Genomic DNA, 21541 nt, shown 5'->3' on the forward strand with positions numbered 1-21541 from the left:
AACATAAGGTTATGGGCACAGAATGCTGCACACAGAAAATACCTAGTAGTCTTTTCTCAGAAAACAAAAAGCCGTTACAAACCAACTTGACTTGATTTGTTTGGTCAAGTTATGACAGCATCATTAAGAAATGACTGAAATAAATATATTCTCTTTAGAATAGAGAACTGCACTATCGTTATCAAACATGACTTATATTCTATAAGAAGTAAAGTATTTCACTGCTGAGTCCAAGCAATAAACACCAAGAAAATTAGATGTCGAGACAATCCTTCCAAAAAACAGATAAACTTCTATATGGCCTTGGCATTTTTAAAAAACCTTAATTATATCTCCAGCCAGGGGTCGTCTAAGCTGGAAACAAAATCAATGCACTACAAAGGCCATTGATTGACTGAATTGAAATGGATCCACAAATAATATATTTGCCTCAAATAACAAACACTACTGCAAAGAAACATACACCACAGATGAGGGAATAAATTCATTTTTTTCAAAAACATCAAGCACTGACTTCACCCAAAAAGTGGAGTACATGCGTTGATATGACGACAGTTATTGCTCCATAAGTAAAGATGATTCCAAAGAAGCCACAGTAATTAAGATTCCAAAGAAGTCATCTGAACTGTCAAACTGATTTGGCACAAAGAAGCATTTGGGAAATAGCTGAAATAGGCAAGCATCTAGCTTAAGTAGACACACAAGTAGCTCAATTAGATGGTCGCCACCTGAAGCAGCTAAAGCAGACCACTGGGCAGCTCAATCCAATTTTCTAGTACTTTGAGTAATCCACTGAGATTTATAAGACCTAAATTATCTACCTTTGACACTTATGATAACATTCTCAACAAACTGCTAGTTATCTACATCTATTGCACATCTAGGAAAATTGATATCTTAATCACTTAGTATTTTGTTTATTTAATGCCGTGGCTTAATCAGGAATGCTTTATTGCTACATTTTAATCACTCTTTGTTTTTGCTTCCATTGCTGGTTTATTATTGCTCAGCCGCTGTTTACAAATGGTGGTTACTGACAGTAAAAGGCTTTGTATAGTAGGTTTAATGATTAATGTTTTATACCTGGGGTTATGACTGTCTTGAGGTGCAGAGTCCCTGGTACCACACCCAAACAAAAACCTTTAGAGCCATATAGTCCTTCATGACACACACCATTTTTATATATTGTTTGAAGGTAAAGTCAATGCCATATATGTATATATGTATATATGTATGTACATATATGTATGTGTATATGTATATGTATATTTATATCTATCTCTCTCTCTCTCTCTATATATATATAAATATAAAGGAGGAAAATTGAAATTTTTGTTGAGTTTACACCGGGTATAGTTTTATATATATAAGGGAGGAAAATTGAAATTGAAATTGTTGTCGAGTTTACCCTGGGTATAGTTTAATTTACTTGGATTCTCCCTGTCTTGATCCCAAATATATCCACGTCCCTAAACTTGCATCCTCTGCCTATCTGCGTACGGACTGAACTAGATCATGAATTTGGTTTGAATTGGATCTGAATCTGGCTGGTACCCTGTAGATCTGGTGATTCAGCTTATTGGTTATATGTTATGCAATATATATATATATATATATATATATATATAGGAAATAAGTTTCTCTAGTGTAAACCAAAAACGTGAACTTGTTCTCGAGCTTGAATCTGAACTGGCAACTTAGATCTCTGGTGATAGAATGGAAAGACTACAAACTGTTTTGCTTTTGTGGATTTATTTACTTAATAAATGGGAATAAATCATTACTTCTTTGCTTTTAGGACATTGGGAAGTCCCAAATCTCACTTTGCAGTACCCCAGGTGGTTGAATTCTGCTTTCCGTAAGCTGACTGAAAGCAAATATGTCATGTCCCCAATTTTTGGTGACAGTTCAATTTAATTAATTTAATTAATACCGGTTGTCCAAGGACGACTAATTAATTATTTTAATTAAATAAATAGTTATTAAAAGATAACTTTATATTTAATAAAGTCACTTGAGGGATAAGATCAAAAAGGTTCTAGAAGTCTCTGGAGAGGATGGAGGGAAAAGAATAAATAGGCACCTCGGGGCTCCATTCGAATCAGGCAGTTGATTATCTCTCTTTGATTTTCAGATTGTGATTTAATCACAAGTGCATTGTGGAACCTAGGGTTTTCGCAATTGTCACAGTTGGCCATTGAGAACGATAACTCTCAATCGGTACGCAATTTTGAGGGTGTGAAATATCATCTGAATTATTGCAGATTGGAGGTGACATTCAGTCATTTCATCAGGGTAGAATCTGTGGCTTAAGGCCAACTTCATGGTTTTTGCATCACTATTCATTTAAGGATCAACAAGGATAGGGTTAGTCGACATTTCACAAATTATTGCAGGATATTGTTTGACATCAGATTTAAGGATTCAGTTTAATAGAGACCGATAGCAATTAAAAAAAATGCATGAAGGATGAGAACCGGGCTTATAAGAATATCCTTCATATCAGAGCCAAGGCAACGGGTTTCAAGCCAATTAATAGCAGCAGAGACTTGGAAATCGAAGGACAGCAATCAGTCTTGGAAACCGAAGGAGCAGTTGAAGCATATACATAAGATTTCCGATTCATGAAGCTGAGACGCATCGGCTCGGGAGATGGACTGATGGAATCAGATTGTTTACAAGTGCATCAGTGACTCTGTTTTCCGTTAACAACACTGAGGGTTAGAGCAGATTGACACGCAATTTCATCAGGAGTCGGGTTCAGATTTGCTTGGTCGAGCTGGCCGGGCCCTTCTTGATCCAACTGAGGATCCACTTGCAGCAGACGTTCAAGGTATAGACGGCAGCGGAGAAGTAAATAGACACGGGTTGAAATATTCGTAGGGTCCATTCCTGACTCCAGGCAGAGGTCGCGATTCATAAAATCTCGGGTGACAGACGCACGAAATTGGTAGGCGGGTAAGCCAACAATTGGATTCACATTCAGAAGAAGGGCAGCATTATCAGATGTGCAAGTTTGGTGACATTACTTATTATTGTTCATTACGAGTTGTGTGGGATCTGCCCTCTCCGCCTTAAGTGACTGTGCAGTCCAAACGACCTTCACCTGCGGCCTGTGATCACCATATTAGTTGATACCGTGCGCCATTTGACTATAATGAATCATTTGCCATCAATGTGAGGAGACAGAGATAAGTAGTTCAGCCATATCTTCATGAGTTACGACATCTCCATGCTCTTCGACGAGCAAGGGGGAATGGTGGTCGGTTTCTGAACACTAAAAAGGATGCAAGTCATCAGGATTCGGTTTCAGGAGATAAGCATTCTTCTGCCCAAGATAATAAAAGAGACATTCCCCATACAAGAAAGGATATAGCTCGAGTTTCAGGTTCTTTCGATGCTTCCTCTAATTATTTTAGGAAAATAGGAAATGCATCTTCCAAACTAATTTGTAGTATTCATTCCAAGATGGATTGTTATTGAAACAAGGAGAGTTGGTTATTCAGGTCTACTCTAAATAAAAATTCTTCTTCCTGTTGAATTAGTCCAACGGGTGAGTTTTGGTATCATCATTTTTGTGTTTGCAAATGTTTGATAACTTTCCGAAGTTTAGTATTGTTTTAGTGGAAATCATAGTAAGGGTCATTTCAGTGGTATCAGAGCCTGTTTGCAAACTATTTGACGAATTGCCACAGTACATTGTTGGGATTTAGTGACCTTTATAGTAAGGGTTACTTTCAGTGGTATCAGAGCTCGATTGCTAATTGTTTGACGAAATGTCAAACCTTTGAAGTTTTAGTATTTTTTGGTGCTGGAGTAAGCAATAACCTGTCAGGGTTATTACAAAATACTCCGTCGTAGGCGGATTGTCCAAGGGAAAATTCATTGACAATCAATTGTGGGCTTCCTTTCAAAATTGTTGCTTTTTTGGCTCTGACTACAAATCTTCTTTTACGTTTGGCATTTAAGTAAAAATTTGACTTCCTTGCCACAGCTCTATGAATTTAGCAACTGGAAAGTAGTATAGTATTATTTTATTTTACTGATTTGAATAGCTTACATATTTTCAACATTAATATATTTATTATGTATATCGAATCCTTTTCCACAGCTGATTGAATGAAATATTTTTCATCATTGCGCAAGGTTCTATTTATGTGTAATGGGGTTTTCCACAGTTTTCTTTATTTACCGAAACAGAATGGTGTATAACTGGGCATTGAATGTACAAGTCTTCTGATGTCTGATGTAATTTACCCTTAAATTGAGATATCTAGCTTGGCCTTGTTCTTTTTTCTTATATGGTCAGCTGCAGATCAGGGTAGGTTTGATCTTTTCACCACATTAGGGGAATCTCCAGTTGTGCATGTATTTTTGTGGTGGTCCCTAAGTGTCAGATGCATGGATTTATATATTTTTTACATTGGCTTTCTTGCCACAGCTTTACGAATTTAGCAACTGGAAAGTAGTATGGTATTATTTTATTTTACTGATTTGAATAGCTTACATGTTTTCAACATTACTATATTTATTATGTATATTGAATCCTTTTCCACAGCTGATTGAATGAAATATTTTTCATCATTGCGCAAGGTTCTATATATGTGTAATGGGGTTTTCCAGTGTTTTTTTTATTTACTGAAAGAGAATGGTGTATAACTGGAATTGAATGTACAAGTCTTCTGATGTTTGATGTAATTTACCCTAAAATTGAGATATCTAGTTTGGTCTTGTTCTTTTTTCTTATATGGTCAGCTGCAGATGAGGGTAGGTTTGATCTTTTCACCACATTAGGGGAATCTACAGTTGTGCATGTATTTTTGTGGTGGTCCCTAAGTGTCAGATGCATGGATTTATATATATTTTACATTGGCTTTCTTTCATGCAGAATTGAAAATACATTTGCATTGGATTTGTATTTCTTAGGTTCTAAAATTTGTGGACATTTCTCTCCTGATTCATGAGATTTTCTTTCTATTTCAGACGCAAAGAGTTTCAATCAAAGACTTAAATGTTTTAACTATTGTTTAGTGCACCATTTGTAGTTGAACCTTAATTGAATCCATAAGGTAGTTTTTGGAAGTGATGAAAATAGGGTACTGCGAGTTGTTTGCAGTAATGATATGGTAGCCAATTGCTAGTACATACACACATATACATTTTTTATGACCGGTAAATATGTCACTGTTCTCAATTAAGTCTTTGGCACTGTTGTTTTGCAGGATATTTTGTGGGCCAGCAGGTTCCAAAGCAAGTGTGAGTTTTTAACTTATTGCTTAGGACTTGACAGGATATGATTTTTTATGATTGTACTTTGCTTAATAACCATATTTAGAATTTTGTCAACAATGCATTTCTTTTTGATTCAAATTGAGTTTTAATTTCTTTTTTCTTTTGCTTTTATAGGCAATATGGAGCTACGCCTCCCAGTAACAGCTTTTCTTCTGGTTCATTTCCCAGTGATGACCTATTCAGCAATTTCGGGGGTCCTCAGCTGTCTTCTAAAAGTTCGCTTTCATCAGTTGGTAGTGGTAACCCATTTGGTTAGAATGATGAAGTTGACATGGAATTTTGTCCTCGAGGCCTGAATAGTCGACATGCTGGATATCTTGGAGCTACATTAACATTGAAAGGGCTTTAGTGACTTTTGTACAAGGATTGCGGCTAGGCAATCCACCAGGTATAATAAATCTGAGTCTTAAGCCTTGACACATCTCTATTCCAGTATTGCGATGGAATTGGTATATATATAGAGAGAAGGATTGAAAGCATATGCATATGACAGGTGCAGTTATTTGTTCAGTTCAAGGCAGTACTTGATATTTTGTATGTATTTGAGCCTGCTTTGTATACATTTTCTTTGATTTATGTAGTTCTGTGGGGTTATATATTTTCCCTTGTTATGTTTGAGGCGGACCCAGATGAATCAAGAGTATCATTTTAGCTTGAACGTAGATATCCACTTGTGATGGCAAGCCCTGAATTCAGGCCCATCCAAGGTATGTGTGTACATTCAATTGTTCTTATAGGGTATTGGTATGATCCAAGTTAGACGGAGCAGCATTTTCACATGGCCCTGTGCTTGCAGAGGCTTAAGGAATTTAGCCAGTGATTTGTTGTTTGCTTGTATTTAGTCTTATTTTTTTCTTCATAATATTTGTCAACTAACCAATTGATTTGAATTATGGCCATTTATTGTGTGGGGCTTATTTTACAAGCCCAAACATTCATTTATCTTTATATTGCGAGATTCAGATTGCTTTGGAGGCATGACCCAAAGCCCTAGTAGGATGAACATGTGTTCTCAGGATATTTGTAGTAAAATTCATTGATGTTTCTTCTTAATCAATAATAGCATGGAAAGATGTTGAAAAATCAGTCATAATTTTTGATGTTAACCTTTCTTTGATACCTTGTAATCTTAGTGAAATAGCAGTTGAAATTAATTAAGGACCTGTTATTAGTGTCATTGGTGTCACAATTTTTGCAGTCTATTCTTGCAATATTTGGAATCTGTGAGCTCAAAATTTCTGTTTGAGAAGGGCTTTATATTATTATTGTTCATGAGCATTCAAATAGTAGTTTAAGTGCTTAACAAGAGGAAATTATATGGGTGCCTTGTTTACGATTTCAAGGTGGTATTGTATTTCTGATGCTTTTCAAGGTTATATTTCACAAAACATCTAGCTTATCTTTGCCAAAGGCATATTTTCATTAATTTTACACATTGTGTTCTATATCTGCACTATCTACCCATTGCTTATCGTATCAGAATATTTACTGATGATTCAAGTTCTCATTATGTGCCAAAGATTTTATTGGATTCTCATGCACACTCAATGGGTTATTTGCAAAACCAAATGTGAAAAGTGGAGGAAAAATCAAGGGCAAAGAAAACAGTTTTATTAAGATACGCAGGAGCCGTTTTGTCAGACACTGCAGTTTTGTTTTTGTTATTGGGGATCAATTGAAGCTTTTTTCTCCTCGTACAAATCCTAAAACTTTGGTTTAAACTTGGGAAACTAAAGGGATTCGCAGTTGGTGCCATCAGCAGTGATAAGGTGGTCAATAGCTTGATTGAGAATTTATTTATTTATTAATGTGGGAGTGTTTTCATCGCTTGCATTTATAAGTTCTCGTGATTACTGATCAATAGTCTACAATGACTCTCGTATCATGCGTTGTAGACTTTGTTTTTAATGAATCTTTTGCAGATAATTTGGATTGTTTGATCTTGAATTTAGTAGTTATTTTCTACGTTTATGTTGGACAGTGTGGATCTTGCTAAAATATGACGAAGGCCCATTTGTCCATTAACAAAAGGCTTCTAAAGGTGGTGTTCAAATTAGAGTTGTTAGTTTTTATTGTAGCTGTGTTGAGGTTTGTTATATCTATATGGACATTTGCAGTGAACGTTTTATATATAAAAAACGTCGGCCAATTGTTTAGACAATTATACAAGGGGTTTTAAAGACATTTAAAAAAATTTAAAATAAAGCAGTTTCAAATTACCGTTAAATTTTGCTCTACTAATAACATTAATTTATCTTGAATTAAATGTTCCCATCTTTCCCTTTTCTTGGGAAACGTTTTGGGAAAATGTGCCAACCTTGTATATACATTTCACTATTTTTTTTTTTGTTGTAATATTGACAATGTGAGGTTTGAACTAATGACCTCCCCAAAGAAAGCCATGCCAATTCACCGTTGTACTAAAGGTGACTACATTTTACTTTGTTTGAGTCGGTTTTTTTCATTTGACCAATTATAGAGGTTATGCGTGGGAAGGGCCACAATCATGGGATGTGAGTGTATGACTATAGACTTCTAAAATTTGTAGTACTAATGCCATTAATTTATCTTAAATCAAATGCACAAGTCTCTCCTTAGGGTCGGAACCTTTTAGGAAAATGTGCAACCTTGTGCATAATTTTTTCAATTTTTTTTTAAAAAAAATAATGCCATTAATTTATCTTAAATCAAATGTGTTAGTCTCTCCTTTAGTGTTCGAACCATAAATCAAATGCGCCAATCACTCCATTAGTGTTGGAACCTTGAATCAAATGCACCAATCTCTCCATTAGTGTTGGAACCTTTCAGGAATATGTGCATCCTTGCAAATACATTTTAACTATTATTTTTGGGTAGGCCTTTTTATTTGAGCACAATGCTGTTCTTGTGTTTTGATTGCTTGTATTGATTAAGCATGGAAATTTTTTGATGATTCAAAAGGTTTGCTAATCGAACACCCAATTCAAAAGTTGAAGTTGGATATTTTGAAATGAGAAATTTGAAAGTGTTGAAAACATAATGAAAGTTGTTACACATGGTGGTGGATGTATAGACACAATATAGAGCGTTTTTGGTTGGAGATAAGATGAACATAGTTTTACAAATGGTTTTTAGATAATGATATTGCCATATTATTTTTATTATATTTCCTATGATTTTTAATGATGTTGGACATTCATAGATTTATCTTATCTTAGATATTAGGTGTATGAAATGGAGGCTATGTATGAGTTTTACAACTATTTAGTTGCTTATGGATCTCTAGTTGGCAATATTTTTGAAAAAAGCTTGCTTTGTGACTATTTTGTAATTTATTAATAATTTTTGAATAAAAGCTCCCTTTGGGAATATTTTGTAATCTACTATTGATTTTTGAATATTATATTAGGTGGTTGTTAGAAAAGGATTTTCACATAAGCCATCGTGTTACAATATGCTTGTTAGAATATGTTAGTGTTGCTAAGTTTTTGTACTTATTAAAAATCGAGAAAGTTTTTATATTATACTCTTTTCAAGGTTAGTGTAGGGATTTGATTCACCATTTAACTTCTTTACAAGGTGTATTGGAGCTTGATCACCTTTGATTTTAGTCATTAGTGGTGGTGTTTTTAGGACATCCATTTTTGAGTGGGATTTTGTGGAGGGCATATCGTGTGATTTTGTTGCAACAACTTCCAGATGACTAGTTCTTTATGTAGAATAGAGGTGAAGAAATTTGATTGAGATAATTTTGATTTGAAAACTAAAGATGTTAGATTTGCTAATAGATTGTGATCTACGGGAAATTGGTAATGAGAATACCACAAGACCTACATGTCTAGATGAGGCTGCAAGATTTGATGTTATAGACCAAAAAGTGAGGTTTTAATCCAATTGTGGTGCTCTCTTTTAATCACTATTAATGAAAATTTCTAAGTGAGAAATCTACAAAAGTAGTTTTGTGAAATGTATTTAGCAAAATCTTTCGTAGATAAGATTTTGCTTGGGGGCAAGGCTAGATTCCTTGAGAACATAGGAGGATGAATAAATTAGAAACCACTTGGAACCATTCAATATATTGGTGGCTTAGTTGGTATCCATTGCATCTTTGCTTTTTCTTGTTTGATTCGTGGGATTCTCTAATTATGCTTGTTGACAATTCTCTTGATTTGTGTTTAATGACAAATCAAATAGTAGAACAAAATACTAAAGTATCTAATCTTCTCTTGGTTAAAATCTTTTATGTGCTAAGATTGGAAGAGATCACACAACAATCTCCAAGGTTCCTTTCGTGTCAGGTGTTGGTCATAGATAAGCTCAATGAATATCACAGGTGGGCCTTACATTTATTCGCTTATATGAATTCAAATCGTACTAGATGCTAGATTTATCAAAAGAGTTTGTAGTGAAGTGCATATGTTTTTTTGGGATACTTATAAAATATGTAGAAGACAAAAGAGGAAGGGTTTAGGGATTCCAATATAATTCTAAAGGTAATGGCAACAACATATAGTACCTTGGTGGATAAATTGCTTAATAACTGAGCTTTCTTTGCCAAGGCAAACTAATATTACGTGTGAATTGGTACAATCTTCAAGGGTTTGTGCAAATGATTTTGGTACCACCATAAAAACCATCAAAATGAACAATGCTCGTAAATGATAGAATACACATTTGGGGTTTAGGCTGATTTGCACAACTTACAATCAATAAATCATTAGAAGCATGAACCAAAGTAATTCGTCTAAGCACCATCATATTTTCCATTGCAATCATAACACTTTATCTAAACAATGTAAATTTAATTGAGGGAATTAAGGAACCAAGAAACCACTAAAACACATTAAATTATCACAAAGCTTAAATGAAAATCTAGTTGTCTCAACAACTCTTTAACAACATTCTTGAAATTATTACTTTACGAATAAGAGGTGAGGCTATGTATAGGTCTTCAGATACAATGGGTGGCATAGATTGAAACAATAATTGATAGCCTATATTTTTCCACCTCAACCCTAATTAGGGTTAGCACAAAGGAAAAGAGAAATTAATTAATTCAAGGGCCAATTTTGACCAACTAAGAAGAATCTACGATCTTGGTAATAAATGCCCACTACGCATGTCCATTCATGTAAAATAAATGACCAATACACACACCCACCATGCGTAAAATACACTTGTTTCTAACGTATCAATATGATAATTTAGTGTCGATTCTTGGTTGAATTCTAAGACTGTCATTGCTAGTTTAGATTTCCTTAGGCTATCCTCCCACTCAAACAATAAGTATTGGACTCTATGCATCTCATTTAGGAAAGTGAATAAGTTCTCAAAGTTATCCCTAGTTAAGAAGTTCAATCAGAAGGACTCCTCCAATTTTCTTTTCAAGTTTCTCATAGTTATATTGCAATAGTGTTGGAGACTTCCTATCATATAATCTTGGCTATCTATTTTAATCGAACAAAGTCTTCAATGAAATGTTCAAATATTTCCTTAGCCATGAGTACCGCACCATACCATTGAGTAAAATCATATTTATCTCCTTCTCGACCAACATCTACCTAGGTGTCTCTATCACAACTTGCAAGTCAAAGATCATTTTGTCTTGATAAATATGTTCATCTTCCCATGACTCTTCAGAAAAGCTTGGAAAGGATGGCCGATGTCTTGTCATGAACTTGTACCGAATCCCCAACATGCTTATATGCCTCATTATGAATGGCTTCAATCCAAACCTTTTCACTTAGAGAAATTCTTCTGATTCAAATTAAATAATTGGAGGAGGAGCAAAGGATTTGCCTTCTTCTATGACTGGACAAGGTAGTCTGTTTATGGATTTGCGCAAAGCTTTGATATCTCCTTTCGCCCTCCAATATTTCTCTTCAAGCTTCTTCATCTTACCCTTCACGATGTGTGTGGAATCATCAAATCCTTCCATGACTTGTGCATGAGGGGAATGATCTAGATCAATCTCATCCATACTGTATTCCTTTGGAGTTATATGATTCCATGTCTTATTAACTGTTGTTATTGCAAATTATAGAATTCAAGATACAAATTCTATTCTTTTGAGCTTTGTAACTTCTTATCTTTACCCTTCTCCTCGAATTGGTTGATTCGGTTCATAATATAATAAATTGCAAGGTCAACTCCCTTCTTTTGACCCCGATGCATCCTTTTCCTTACCCATTCTAGAATGCAAACACTCTAATCCTTGTACATCGTTAATTGCTCTTGTCCCTACATCTCTCTCGTATCGATTTATTCATTGACTCTGGGACTCTATGCCATCACCTCAAGAGCTTCCACATCTTAGTAGGAATCTCTACCTCTATTGAGAATTCTTCTTCCATCATCCCTTTTTCCAGCAGGGTGCCAAGACTTTTTTCACCTGTCATATCTTGTTCTCTACTTCCCCGTGCAGGCCTCTACTAGTATTAATGCTCAATCTGTCCTATATTGGTCTAGTCAAGTGCTCTTCTTGGGCCATCCTTAAACATCACACATTTTAAGATGAAAATTTGGCTTAGAAAAAATAAGTCATCTTTGACTATTTAACACTTTTAGTGTTGGAATGAGGCTTAGTGTGATGTTTAAGCCATCGGCTCTTCTTGCCCTATTATCCTTCTTTTTGTTTCTACTTGTGTAGCAAAAGTATTCATCTCTTGCACACTAGGGTCCAACTAGGCAAGGATGGAATATTTCTAGACTATAGCCACTTCTATCATGGTTCTTTAATATGAAGACTCAACCTCCTATTTTGTGTGTTTTTTGAGTGACACCTTTATCTTTTCTTTTCTTTGCATGACTTCCTCATAGGATTCCACTTTCTTTTATCCTTGCTCCTTGAGGTTGCTTTGTCCTCTCATTTTGTAGTGGTTGATGACACATCAATTTGTATGCCCATTCATCTTTTTATATGGGCACCTTGCCAAATTGTCATTCAATCCACAATTTTTTGAAATCTATGACAAGTTTTAACAATTTATCAAGGTTTGAAATCTTTTTTTCTAGTTAAAGGAATGAATAACTTTCTCTCTTTCTGGATTGTATCCTCCCTGGACCATGTTTATATCTTCCTGGGCCATTTCTAGTTTGAGGATAGTGATCAAGACCTTTTCATTTTTCATTTGAGAAGATTCCTTTGCCCTACTAGCTTCATGGATCACAGTCAGGTGTCCACCATGTTTCACTCACTAGCTACCACAATTTGGGTGTCGACTCTCTTCTCTATCCCCACCTTTCCATTCCCAACTCTCCCAGATCTGTTTGACGGAATAATTGTCCCATGAACCAATGGTTTGATGATGCCTGTAAAAATTTCCACCGCTCCTTGCGCTTGGCCTTTGATACTCATTCCCTCACTTTCACCAATTTACAACTCTGTTACAAACACTTTCTTCACCATAAGAAATGATTATTTATTGCTTCACAGGACAGATCCTTCTGAGATACACTTATTCAGTATCCCAAGTTGTTTTGGTGCAACATGTTCCCCTGGCGTAGCCAACCTCAGTCCACCCTCGACTTTCACCTCCTTGCCTCCCATATCTCCATGTTGTATGACATCCTGGGTCATCTCACTCCCCTTCCCAACCCACTCCCCCATTGTCACTTATTTTCCACCTCCAACATTTACAAGGCCATCAATCTTATGAGATGTAGTAGGGTAGCTGATGAGTAGGGTTTTCAGGCTGAACTCTTTAAGATTGGTACCATGATCCTAGTCCCTTATCTCTCTACACTCTTTAATAGAGTGGTTTGTTTTGGTTTTCTGGACTCATGGTCGAGACACGCTATTCACTCGATCCATAAGTCTGGGCTGGCCTCCGATCCTAGAAATTGTAGGAACATCATGATTGGGCATACATTTGCCAAATTTTATGCTACAACATTGAATATTATCTTATCCAGTGAACTTGACAGGAGGAATTGTAGGGCTAAGGGTCAAGCAGGATTTAGGGTAGACTACCAGACCATGGATCATATCTTTACACTATGGGCTATTATCGAGGAGGCTCAACACCATTCAAAGAAAGTCTACTGCTATTTTGTGGATTTTCATAAGGCTTTTGATTCCATCCCTAGAGTGGCCCTTTTTCAGAGGTCGAGAGATATTGGTATTTTTGAGATCTTACTGACGGCTATCATGAGGTTATATTATACAATGATTGGTAGACCTAGGACCAAAGAGGGTCTCTCCAACGCTATCCAGAGAAGCATTGGGGTGAAGTAGGGCTGCCCCCTCTCGCCCACCTTATTCGAGATCTACATTGATGAGCTTGTGGCTTTTCTCAGTGACTCCTCACTTCTAGGTGATGGTTGTCATCTACACCAGGTATTGATCTCCATTCTTCTCTTTGCTGATGATGTGGTTCTTCTTGCCTCTTCTCTTGAGGGTCTTTAGAGGCTTTTGGATATACTTGCATCTTTTTGTGACATGGAACAGTTGGTCGTGAACCTTGAGAAGACTTGTGTTATGGTCTTCAATGGTTTGAAGACCTCACATCTCCATTTTCACTTCCACGGTCGAGAAGTTGAGATTACATCATCTTACACATACCTTGAGGTTAAGTTTTTTGGATCTTGTTTCAGCTTGAGACCAACCATTTAGCCTTAAATCAATAAAGGGTTGGGTTCCCTTGCCATGCTCAAGGGACAGTGCTTTAGACACCACTTTCAGGACACATCGTCTAAGCTGTCTCTCTTGGATTCCTTAGTAAGCCTCACAGTGCTCTATGGTTCGGTGGTTTGGGGTCCTTTTGATGTAGCACACTAACCTCAACTCATAGAGAACTTAATAAACTCATGACAAAACCCAATTTTTTCTAACTCTGAATTGTTCACTATCGAAAACTGCTTCTACATGGATCTCTAACTCCATTAAATAACAATTGACTCCAAAAAAGAAAAATAGGAAATTGCCAAATTTGGCATATTTTGACAACTGAAAAAATATGCCACTTTTGGTAACTTCTAAAAAATCCAAAAAGAAAATTTGAAGTTTCCTATATCTACCCTTTAAACCATAAAGGCAAATTTTCAACTAATCTTCAAAATTTAGAAAGAAATTTTGAAGTTATTACAAAGCAAAAAAAACAAAAAAACAGCTAAGATATTTAAAACTAAAATTCGAAAGTTAAGATGGAATTTCTGGGTCTCAAAAGTAAATCGAAACAGGCCCTAATAGAACTGGCTGAGTTGGAGTCCACCTCAACTATAGATTTTGAAAAAAACTAGAAAAATCTAAGAAACCTAGATCCGAGTCAAAAGTTACGATTCTCCAAACTCCCTACATCATTCTCCCCTTCTTGAAAGAAATGCTGCTCGTGCAAGTGACTGTTGGTGAAGTGGTGCAACTTGGAAGGATCTAACTGCAACACTGCCCACTTAGATAATCATGTATTTTTAGTGTGTTGTAAGCCATCCCACTGTACTAAATAGTGGTTGTATTGACCATGCCTTGTGGAAGTAGATTGTTTGTCAAGAATTTGGGCAATGGTATCCTGTTTCTTGTTTGGAAGGTGATGTTGACACTCAACTTCTTGTCCATTAGCTACCTCTAGAACATTTCCATGAAAATTATGCAAATCAACAACATTAAACATAAGAGAGATGTCTAGATTGTCGAGTAAGCTAACATCATAAGCATTATCATTAATTTTCTTAAGGATTTTGCAAGGGCCAATATTTTTGTATTTCACTTTGTGATATGTGCCAGTAGGAAACTGCTCGCGGTGAAAGTAAACCATGACCAAGTCACCTTCAGTAAACATTTGGTGTCTTCTAGTAGCATCTGCAAGAATCTTGTAGTTGTCATTGTTGAGTTGTAACTTGTGCCGAACATCTTGTTGGAGTTGTTGAAGGTGTTCAACAAAGGTCACTCCATCATCACTAATCCTATCACCCAATGGTAGAGGCATGAGATCTAGAACACCTCAAGGATTTCTACCATAAACAATTTAGAAAGGAGATTTCCTTGTTGACCTATTAACAAAACTATTTTAAACAAATTCAACTTGGGGTAATGCCAAGTCCCAAGTCCCACTGTTTGGGCTTCTCACCAACAATGCATCCTAATAGATTCCCCAAAATCTGATTGACTACCTTTGTTTGTCCATCAATTTGAGGGTGGTACGCACTGTTAAACTGTAACTTGGTCCCCAATTTCTTCCATAAAGTCCTCCAAAAATGACTCAAGAACTTGGTATCAGAGTATGAAGTAATGGTTTTGGGTAGACCATGTAAGTGAACAACTTCTAAGAAGAACAATTCGGCGATCCTAGTGGCATCATTAGTCTTTTTACAGGCAATAAAGTGAGCCATTTTGGAAAACTAATCAACAATGACAAAAATAGAGTCATTACCTCGCTGAGTGTGTGGAAGACCCAATACAAAATCCATAATCAAGTCAGTCCATGGTTCAATGGGAACTACCAACGACATGTATAAACCTGTATTCTGTGAATGTCCCTTAGCCATTTGACATATTCTACACCTCGCCACATACTTAGTAATATCTCTCTTGATCTTCGGTCAATAAAACTTATCTTCCACCAAGTGTATTGCTTTGTCCTTTCTGAAGTGTCCAACCATCCCTCCATTGTGGAATTCCCAAATAATATTTTCTCGCATAGAGCTAGTTGCTATGCATAGCTGTGTTCCCTTGAAGATGTAACCATCTTGCAGAAAATAATCACCTTTGACATGAGATGTCCTACCAATGCTTGAACCATTCAACTGTTCCATAATTTCCCAAAAATCATTATCATCAGCATATAATGTTTTAATAATATCAAATCCAATGACTTCGGTTTTCATTATGGTTAATAGAGAAGTACGCCTACTCAAGGCATCAACAAACTGATTTTGTTTCCTAGATATGCTTCAAAAAAAAGGTGTATCCCTGTAAGAAAGAGACCCACTTGACATGCCATGTATTCAACTTCTTTTGAGTGTTGATGTATCTCAGAGCAAGGTGATCAGTAAATAGCACAAACTCTTGTGGCACTAAGTAGTGTCTCCAATGGCGTAATGCTTGAACAATGACATAGAATTCCAGATCATAGGTGAAGTCATTTTTCCTTGTATCATTGAGTTTTTCACTAAAAAAGGCTACAGGTTTATCTTCTTGACTAAGAACAACACCTATTCCAATGTGGGAGGCATCACACTCTACTTCAAAAACTTTGTCAAAATTTGGAAGTGCAAGTATAGGAGCTGTAGTTACGTTCTCCTTCAAAAACTTGAAACTTTTTTCTGCATTTGCTACCTAGGAAAAATCCCTTCCCTTTGTGCAATCTATTACAGGTGCTACAATGCTACTAAAATTCCTGATAAACTTTCGATAGAAAGTAGCTAACCCATGGAAACTTGTTACCTCTGTTATGTTTGTAGGAGTAGGCCATTCGAGAATCACTCTGATCTTCTCGAGGTCCATTTGAATACCATCTCTAGAGATGAAAAATGCTAAAAAGGTTAAACTAGTCTGCATGAATTTGCACTTCTTTAAGTTTGCATAGAGTCTCTCTGCTCTTAGTACAACCAAGATAACTTTTAGGTGTTGTAAATGTTCTTCTTTGTTCTTGCTAAAAATCAAGATGTCATCAAAATAAACAACCACAAACTTACCAATATAAGGTTGCAGAACAACATTCATCAATCACATGAATGTGCTTGGTGCATTGGAAAGTCTGAATGGCATAACCATCCATTCGTACAAACCATCCTTTGTTTTGAAAGTTGTCTTCCATTCATCCCCTTCTCAAATATGAATCTGGTGATAACCACTTTGAAGATCAATCTTGCTGAAGTACTCGACACCTACCAATTCATTCATCATGTCCTTGATACGAGGAATGCAAAATTGGTACTTAATGGCAATCTTATTAATTTCTCTACTGCCAGTGCACACCCTTCATGTACCATCTTTTTTTGGAGTCAACAAAACTGGTACTACACATGGGCTCATGCTTTCTTTAACCAAACCCTTTTGCATGAGTTCTGTGACCTGTTTATTTAGCTCTGAATATTGGGTTGGATTCATTCGATAGACTGCTTGATTAGGTAGGGTGGCTCTAGGGATAAGATCAATGTGGTGTTAGATATCCCTCTTTGGTGGTAGACCATTTGGAAATTCATTAGGCACAAGATCAAAAAATTTCTCTAATACCTCCATTGCATCAGATGGTATTGGGTTCTCCTACCCTTCTTTCCTTTTCACTACTAGAGCATAACAACACCCTATCACCTTCATTTCTATTAGATTGTGGTGACTGATCAGGAAAGAACTGTACATACTCCATACTAAAGTTATGGCTAATTTATGGATGACATGTTATAACCCTAAAGTGGTTTAATACTTGTATAAAAGGGTTTAGGGTTGGGTATTTTCATTATGTTGTGATGCGAAATTGGTTCTTGCGGCGATATTGAGCTGTAAGGGATTACAGATTGTAATCGGGTTGTAATCATTGGATTGTAATAAGATTGGACTTGTTGTTTGGTGGACGTAGCCCAGGGATTGGGTGAACCATGTTAAATCTTGGTGTCTTGTGTGATCTATTATTTTCTGTTATTGGTTATATTTGCATGTAGTTTTTATTTCTGTCCGTAACTTTATCCTAACAAGTGGTATCAGAGTGAGGTTTTCTTTCAGTTATCCTCTGTAGGAATGTCTCACGGTTGAGTGGGAGCGATGGTAGATGAGGGTAAGTTGAGGGTTGATAGGTTTGATGGGCAGAACTTCTAGTTATGGAAGATGCAAATGGAAGACTATCCTTTATATGGAAGATGCAAATGGAAGACTATCTTTATCAAAAGGATTTATAGAAGCCGTTGGAAGGCAAAGCCAAGAATCAGGGATCTATGTCAAATGCTGAATGGGATCTTTTGGACAGAAAGGCACTTAGAAGCATTCGTTTATGCTTGGCAGCATCGGTGGCATTTAATATTACAAAAGAAAAGATGATAGAAGAGTTGATGGAAACCCTAGCGACACTATATGAAAAGCCCTCCGCTTCAAACAAGGTATTTCTCATGAAGCGTCTATTTAATATGAAAATGGCAGAAGGTGGATTTGTTGTAGATCATTTAAATGAGTTTAATACTATTACTAGTCAGTTATCTTCTGTGGGTATAAATTTTGATGAAGAAATTAGGGCTCTCTTGATTTTGTATTCTTTGCTTGAAAGCTAGAATGACTTGGTAATGGCAGTGAGTAATTCTGTTCCTAGATCTAGTACTTTAAAATGTGAAGATGTGATCGATGTTGTTTTGAGTGAGGAAACTTGTAGGAAATCCTCAGGTGGATCTACATTAGGAAGTGCTTTGAATGCACAAAGTAGGGGCAGAATGATTGAGAGAGGAAGTAACTTTAGAAATCATGGGAAATCAAGAGGAAAGCCAAAGGGGAAGAGGTCTCAATCGAGAGGACCAAACGATTGCTAGTACTGTGGGAAACCAGGGCACAAAAAGAAAGATTGCTGGAATCGAAAGAAAAATGAAGGAGATAAATTAGATGGAGATAAGGAGGCAAATGTGGTAAGTAACAAATCCAAAGAGGATGCTTTTCTTCCGTCTTTAGAAAGTGTTGATGATTCATGGGTTTTAGATTCTGGTGCTTCATTTCATGCTACACCTCATAGAGGTTATTTCATTGATTATGTCCAAAGGGATTTTGGGCTTGTTTATTTGGGGGATAATGAACCCTGTCAAATTGTTGGAAAGGGAAAAATTAAGATTAAGTTGTAGAATGGGAATCATTGGCTACTAAATGAGGTAAGACATGTTCCAAGGCTGAGTAGGAATTTAGTTTCCGTGGGGCAACTCAGTGATGAGGGTTGTGTAGTTACTTTTAATGATAAAAATTGGAAGGTTTCAAAAGGTTCCCTCGTAGTAGCAAAAGGTGTGAAAGTAGGCAAATTATATCTTTGTACAGGGCATATTGTTCCTTCTACTTTGATTGTTTCAAAGAAAAATGAATGTTCAGGAACAATTGCTGCAGTTGAGCAGGGAGAACAAATAGTTGCTGTAGATTCTGATATAGCGCTGTGGCACAACAGACTTGGGCACACGAGTGAGAAAGGTATGAAAGTACTTCATTCAAAAAAAGTTTTACCAGGTCCGAAATGTGTTAATATGGATTTCTGTGAAAGTTGTGTGTATGGAAAACAAAAGCGAGTGAGTTTTGTAAAGACTGGGAAGGAAAACAAAAAGGAGAAATTAGAGCTTGTGCATACAGATGTGTGGGGATTAGATCAGGTATCTTCCCTTGGTGGCTCTCATTATTATGTTACATTTATTGATGACGCAACTAGAAAAGTATAGGTTTATTTCCTTAGAAAAAAACTGATGTATTTCAAACTTTTAAGAAATGGAAATGCTTGGTTGAAAATGAGACTGGTAAGAAATTAAAATGTCTCAGATCTGATAATGGTGGTGAGTATTGCAGTCATGAATTTGAAGATTATTGCTACACTATTGGTATTCGTAGAAAGAAAACTGTTCCAAGGACTCCACAGGAAAATGGAGTGGCTGAACACATGAACAGGACTACAATGGAGTGCGAAAGAAGCATGAGGTTGCATGCTGGGTTGCCCTTACACATGTGGGCAGAGGCTGTCAATACTGCAGTATATTTGATTAATAGAGGTCCCTCTACTCCTTTGGGCTGTGGTATTCCAGAGGAGGCATGGACTGGCAAGAAGGTGAGTTATTCTTTTCTCAAGATCTTCGGTTGTGAAGCTTTTGCTCATATAGACTCTGAAAATAGAACTATTGTCACTGAAGTCTGCACCCTTGTCCAAAGTTGTTACCTAAGGATGACCTCGTGAAACATGGAAACAACCTCCAAGTTGTGGGACTTGAACTATGAGGTTGAGTCTCCGGAGAAGGTTGGCTTCCTCTTACTATCAGGATGCACCTAACTACTCTTGGAGAGGAAAAGGGAGAAGGAGAGCATGAAAACAAATCTACCTAATCTAATCTAAAGAGGTGATGCACCAAAATAGAGTGTTCAGACCAATCTCTGCCCATTTATGCACTTTTGAATTATGATGACACCAAGACATACACATTCAAGTTCGTATTAATCTAACAACAACATGCTGATCAGAAAGCCAGATGAATAATAGAAGGAATGAAAGATTCACTTATATATCGCTCATAGGCAAAAGGGATACATTCATGCAGATTGTAGATCTTTACAAAACACTAATGAGAGGCAAATAATTCTTGCCCTTGCACATTAATGGTTGAAGGAGATAAAACATAATGTCATATAGTTCAGAGGCAAAGGGAATTTACACATGAGATTGTAGAGCAATATCAGAGAAGTCAGAGAAGAATCCCTTTCAAAATTTACAAAAAATACCTTTATAGTTCAGGCATAACTGAGATATTTTCCTTTGCCATTACTTCTTACCTATTGCCATCAAGTCCCTGAAGGAAATTTGATCTCAAATCTAATCTGGGCATGGGTTCAGGTATAAGAAATCTGATTTTTGTTGAAGGATAGGGCCCTAAGAAGATAGAACGACGCCATTGACTGTCCTAATTAGGTAGATGGATCAACTGGGGGCCATGGAGTGCTTTTCTTTATTCAACATTCATTCTAGAGTGGGTGGCATTGATCATGAAGATCAAATCGCATAAAAAATCCTGACTTTCTTCATTCCTGAGCACCTGAATCAGTAGGGTCAGCATGTCAACTAAACTCTACATCCAAAATGGGCTACGTGGGCCAATAACCTCCTTTTATCTTGCCACCTCATAGGAGTCCTACATGGTTGACCATCTCTTTTCATTACTAATTGCGCCATCCTTTAAAAAAAAAAATCCTGACCGCCAGCTTCTAACCATCAATGCCTTAACTACTGTTTATACCTTAACCTGACCTACTGGGACACATGTCCTAAAGAGGCTTCCTCACATTTTGATAATGCGGGAAAGCACCGATCGTTGATCTCCACAAGATCAATGATTGTGAAAGATCCACTTAATAGAATGCTTGCCTCCATAAAGTTTCTGGTCCATGAATCCACTTGGCAACACCTGGCATCTTCTTCTTGGCGTGACTTGGCCCCACTGATCCATGTGGTACAATGGTGCTATGTCGCTATGGGTAATATCCTCGCAGCTTTCCATAGCGAGATAGCACCCACCGTGGATTTAGACTGATTTGACAATCGTGAAGACTCGTCGTATTACTGTGCTTTGCCCTTAAAACCTCTGGGCCCACGAAACAACTCAGCACAACTGGCATCCGACT

The 21541-nt window shown here is 36.7% G+C and overlaps 1 protein-coding gene across 4 annotated transcripts in view; it reads left to right on the forward strand.

Moving 5' to 3' along the window:
• NIG (NSP (nuclear shuttle protein)-interacting GTPase) overlaps positions 1–6182 on the forward strand; it is a 45669-nt gene extending 39487 nt beyond the window's left edge. For all 4 annotated transcript variants that reach the window (XM_089790964.1, XM_089790966.1, XM_089790963.1 and 1 more), the window contains exons 13-14: positions 5223–5256; positions 5407–6182. In XM_089790964.1, the coding sequence (XP_089647090.1) occupies positions 5223–5256; positions 5407–5548 (176 nt within the window). In that variant the 3' untranslated portion in view covers positions 5549–6182. The remainder of the gene's footprint in view (positions 1–5222; positions 5257–5406) is intronic.
• Positions 6183–21541: the final 15359 nt, after the last annotated feature.

Source organism: Cupressus sempervirens, chromosome 7 (genome assembly GCF_028749045.1).
Source record: "Cupressus sempervirens isolate cs-2001-9-10 chromosome 7, ASM2874904v1, whole genome shotgun sequence".
NCBI classification, from domain to species: domain Eukaryota; kingdom Viridiplantae; phylum Streptophyta; class Pinopsida; order Cupressales; family Cupressaceae; genus Cupressus; species Cupressus sempervirens.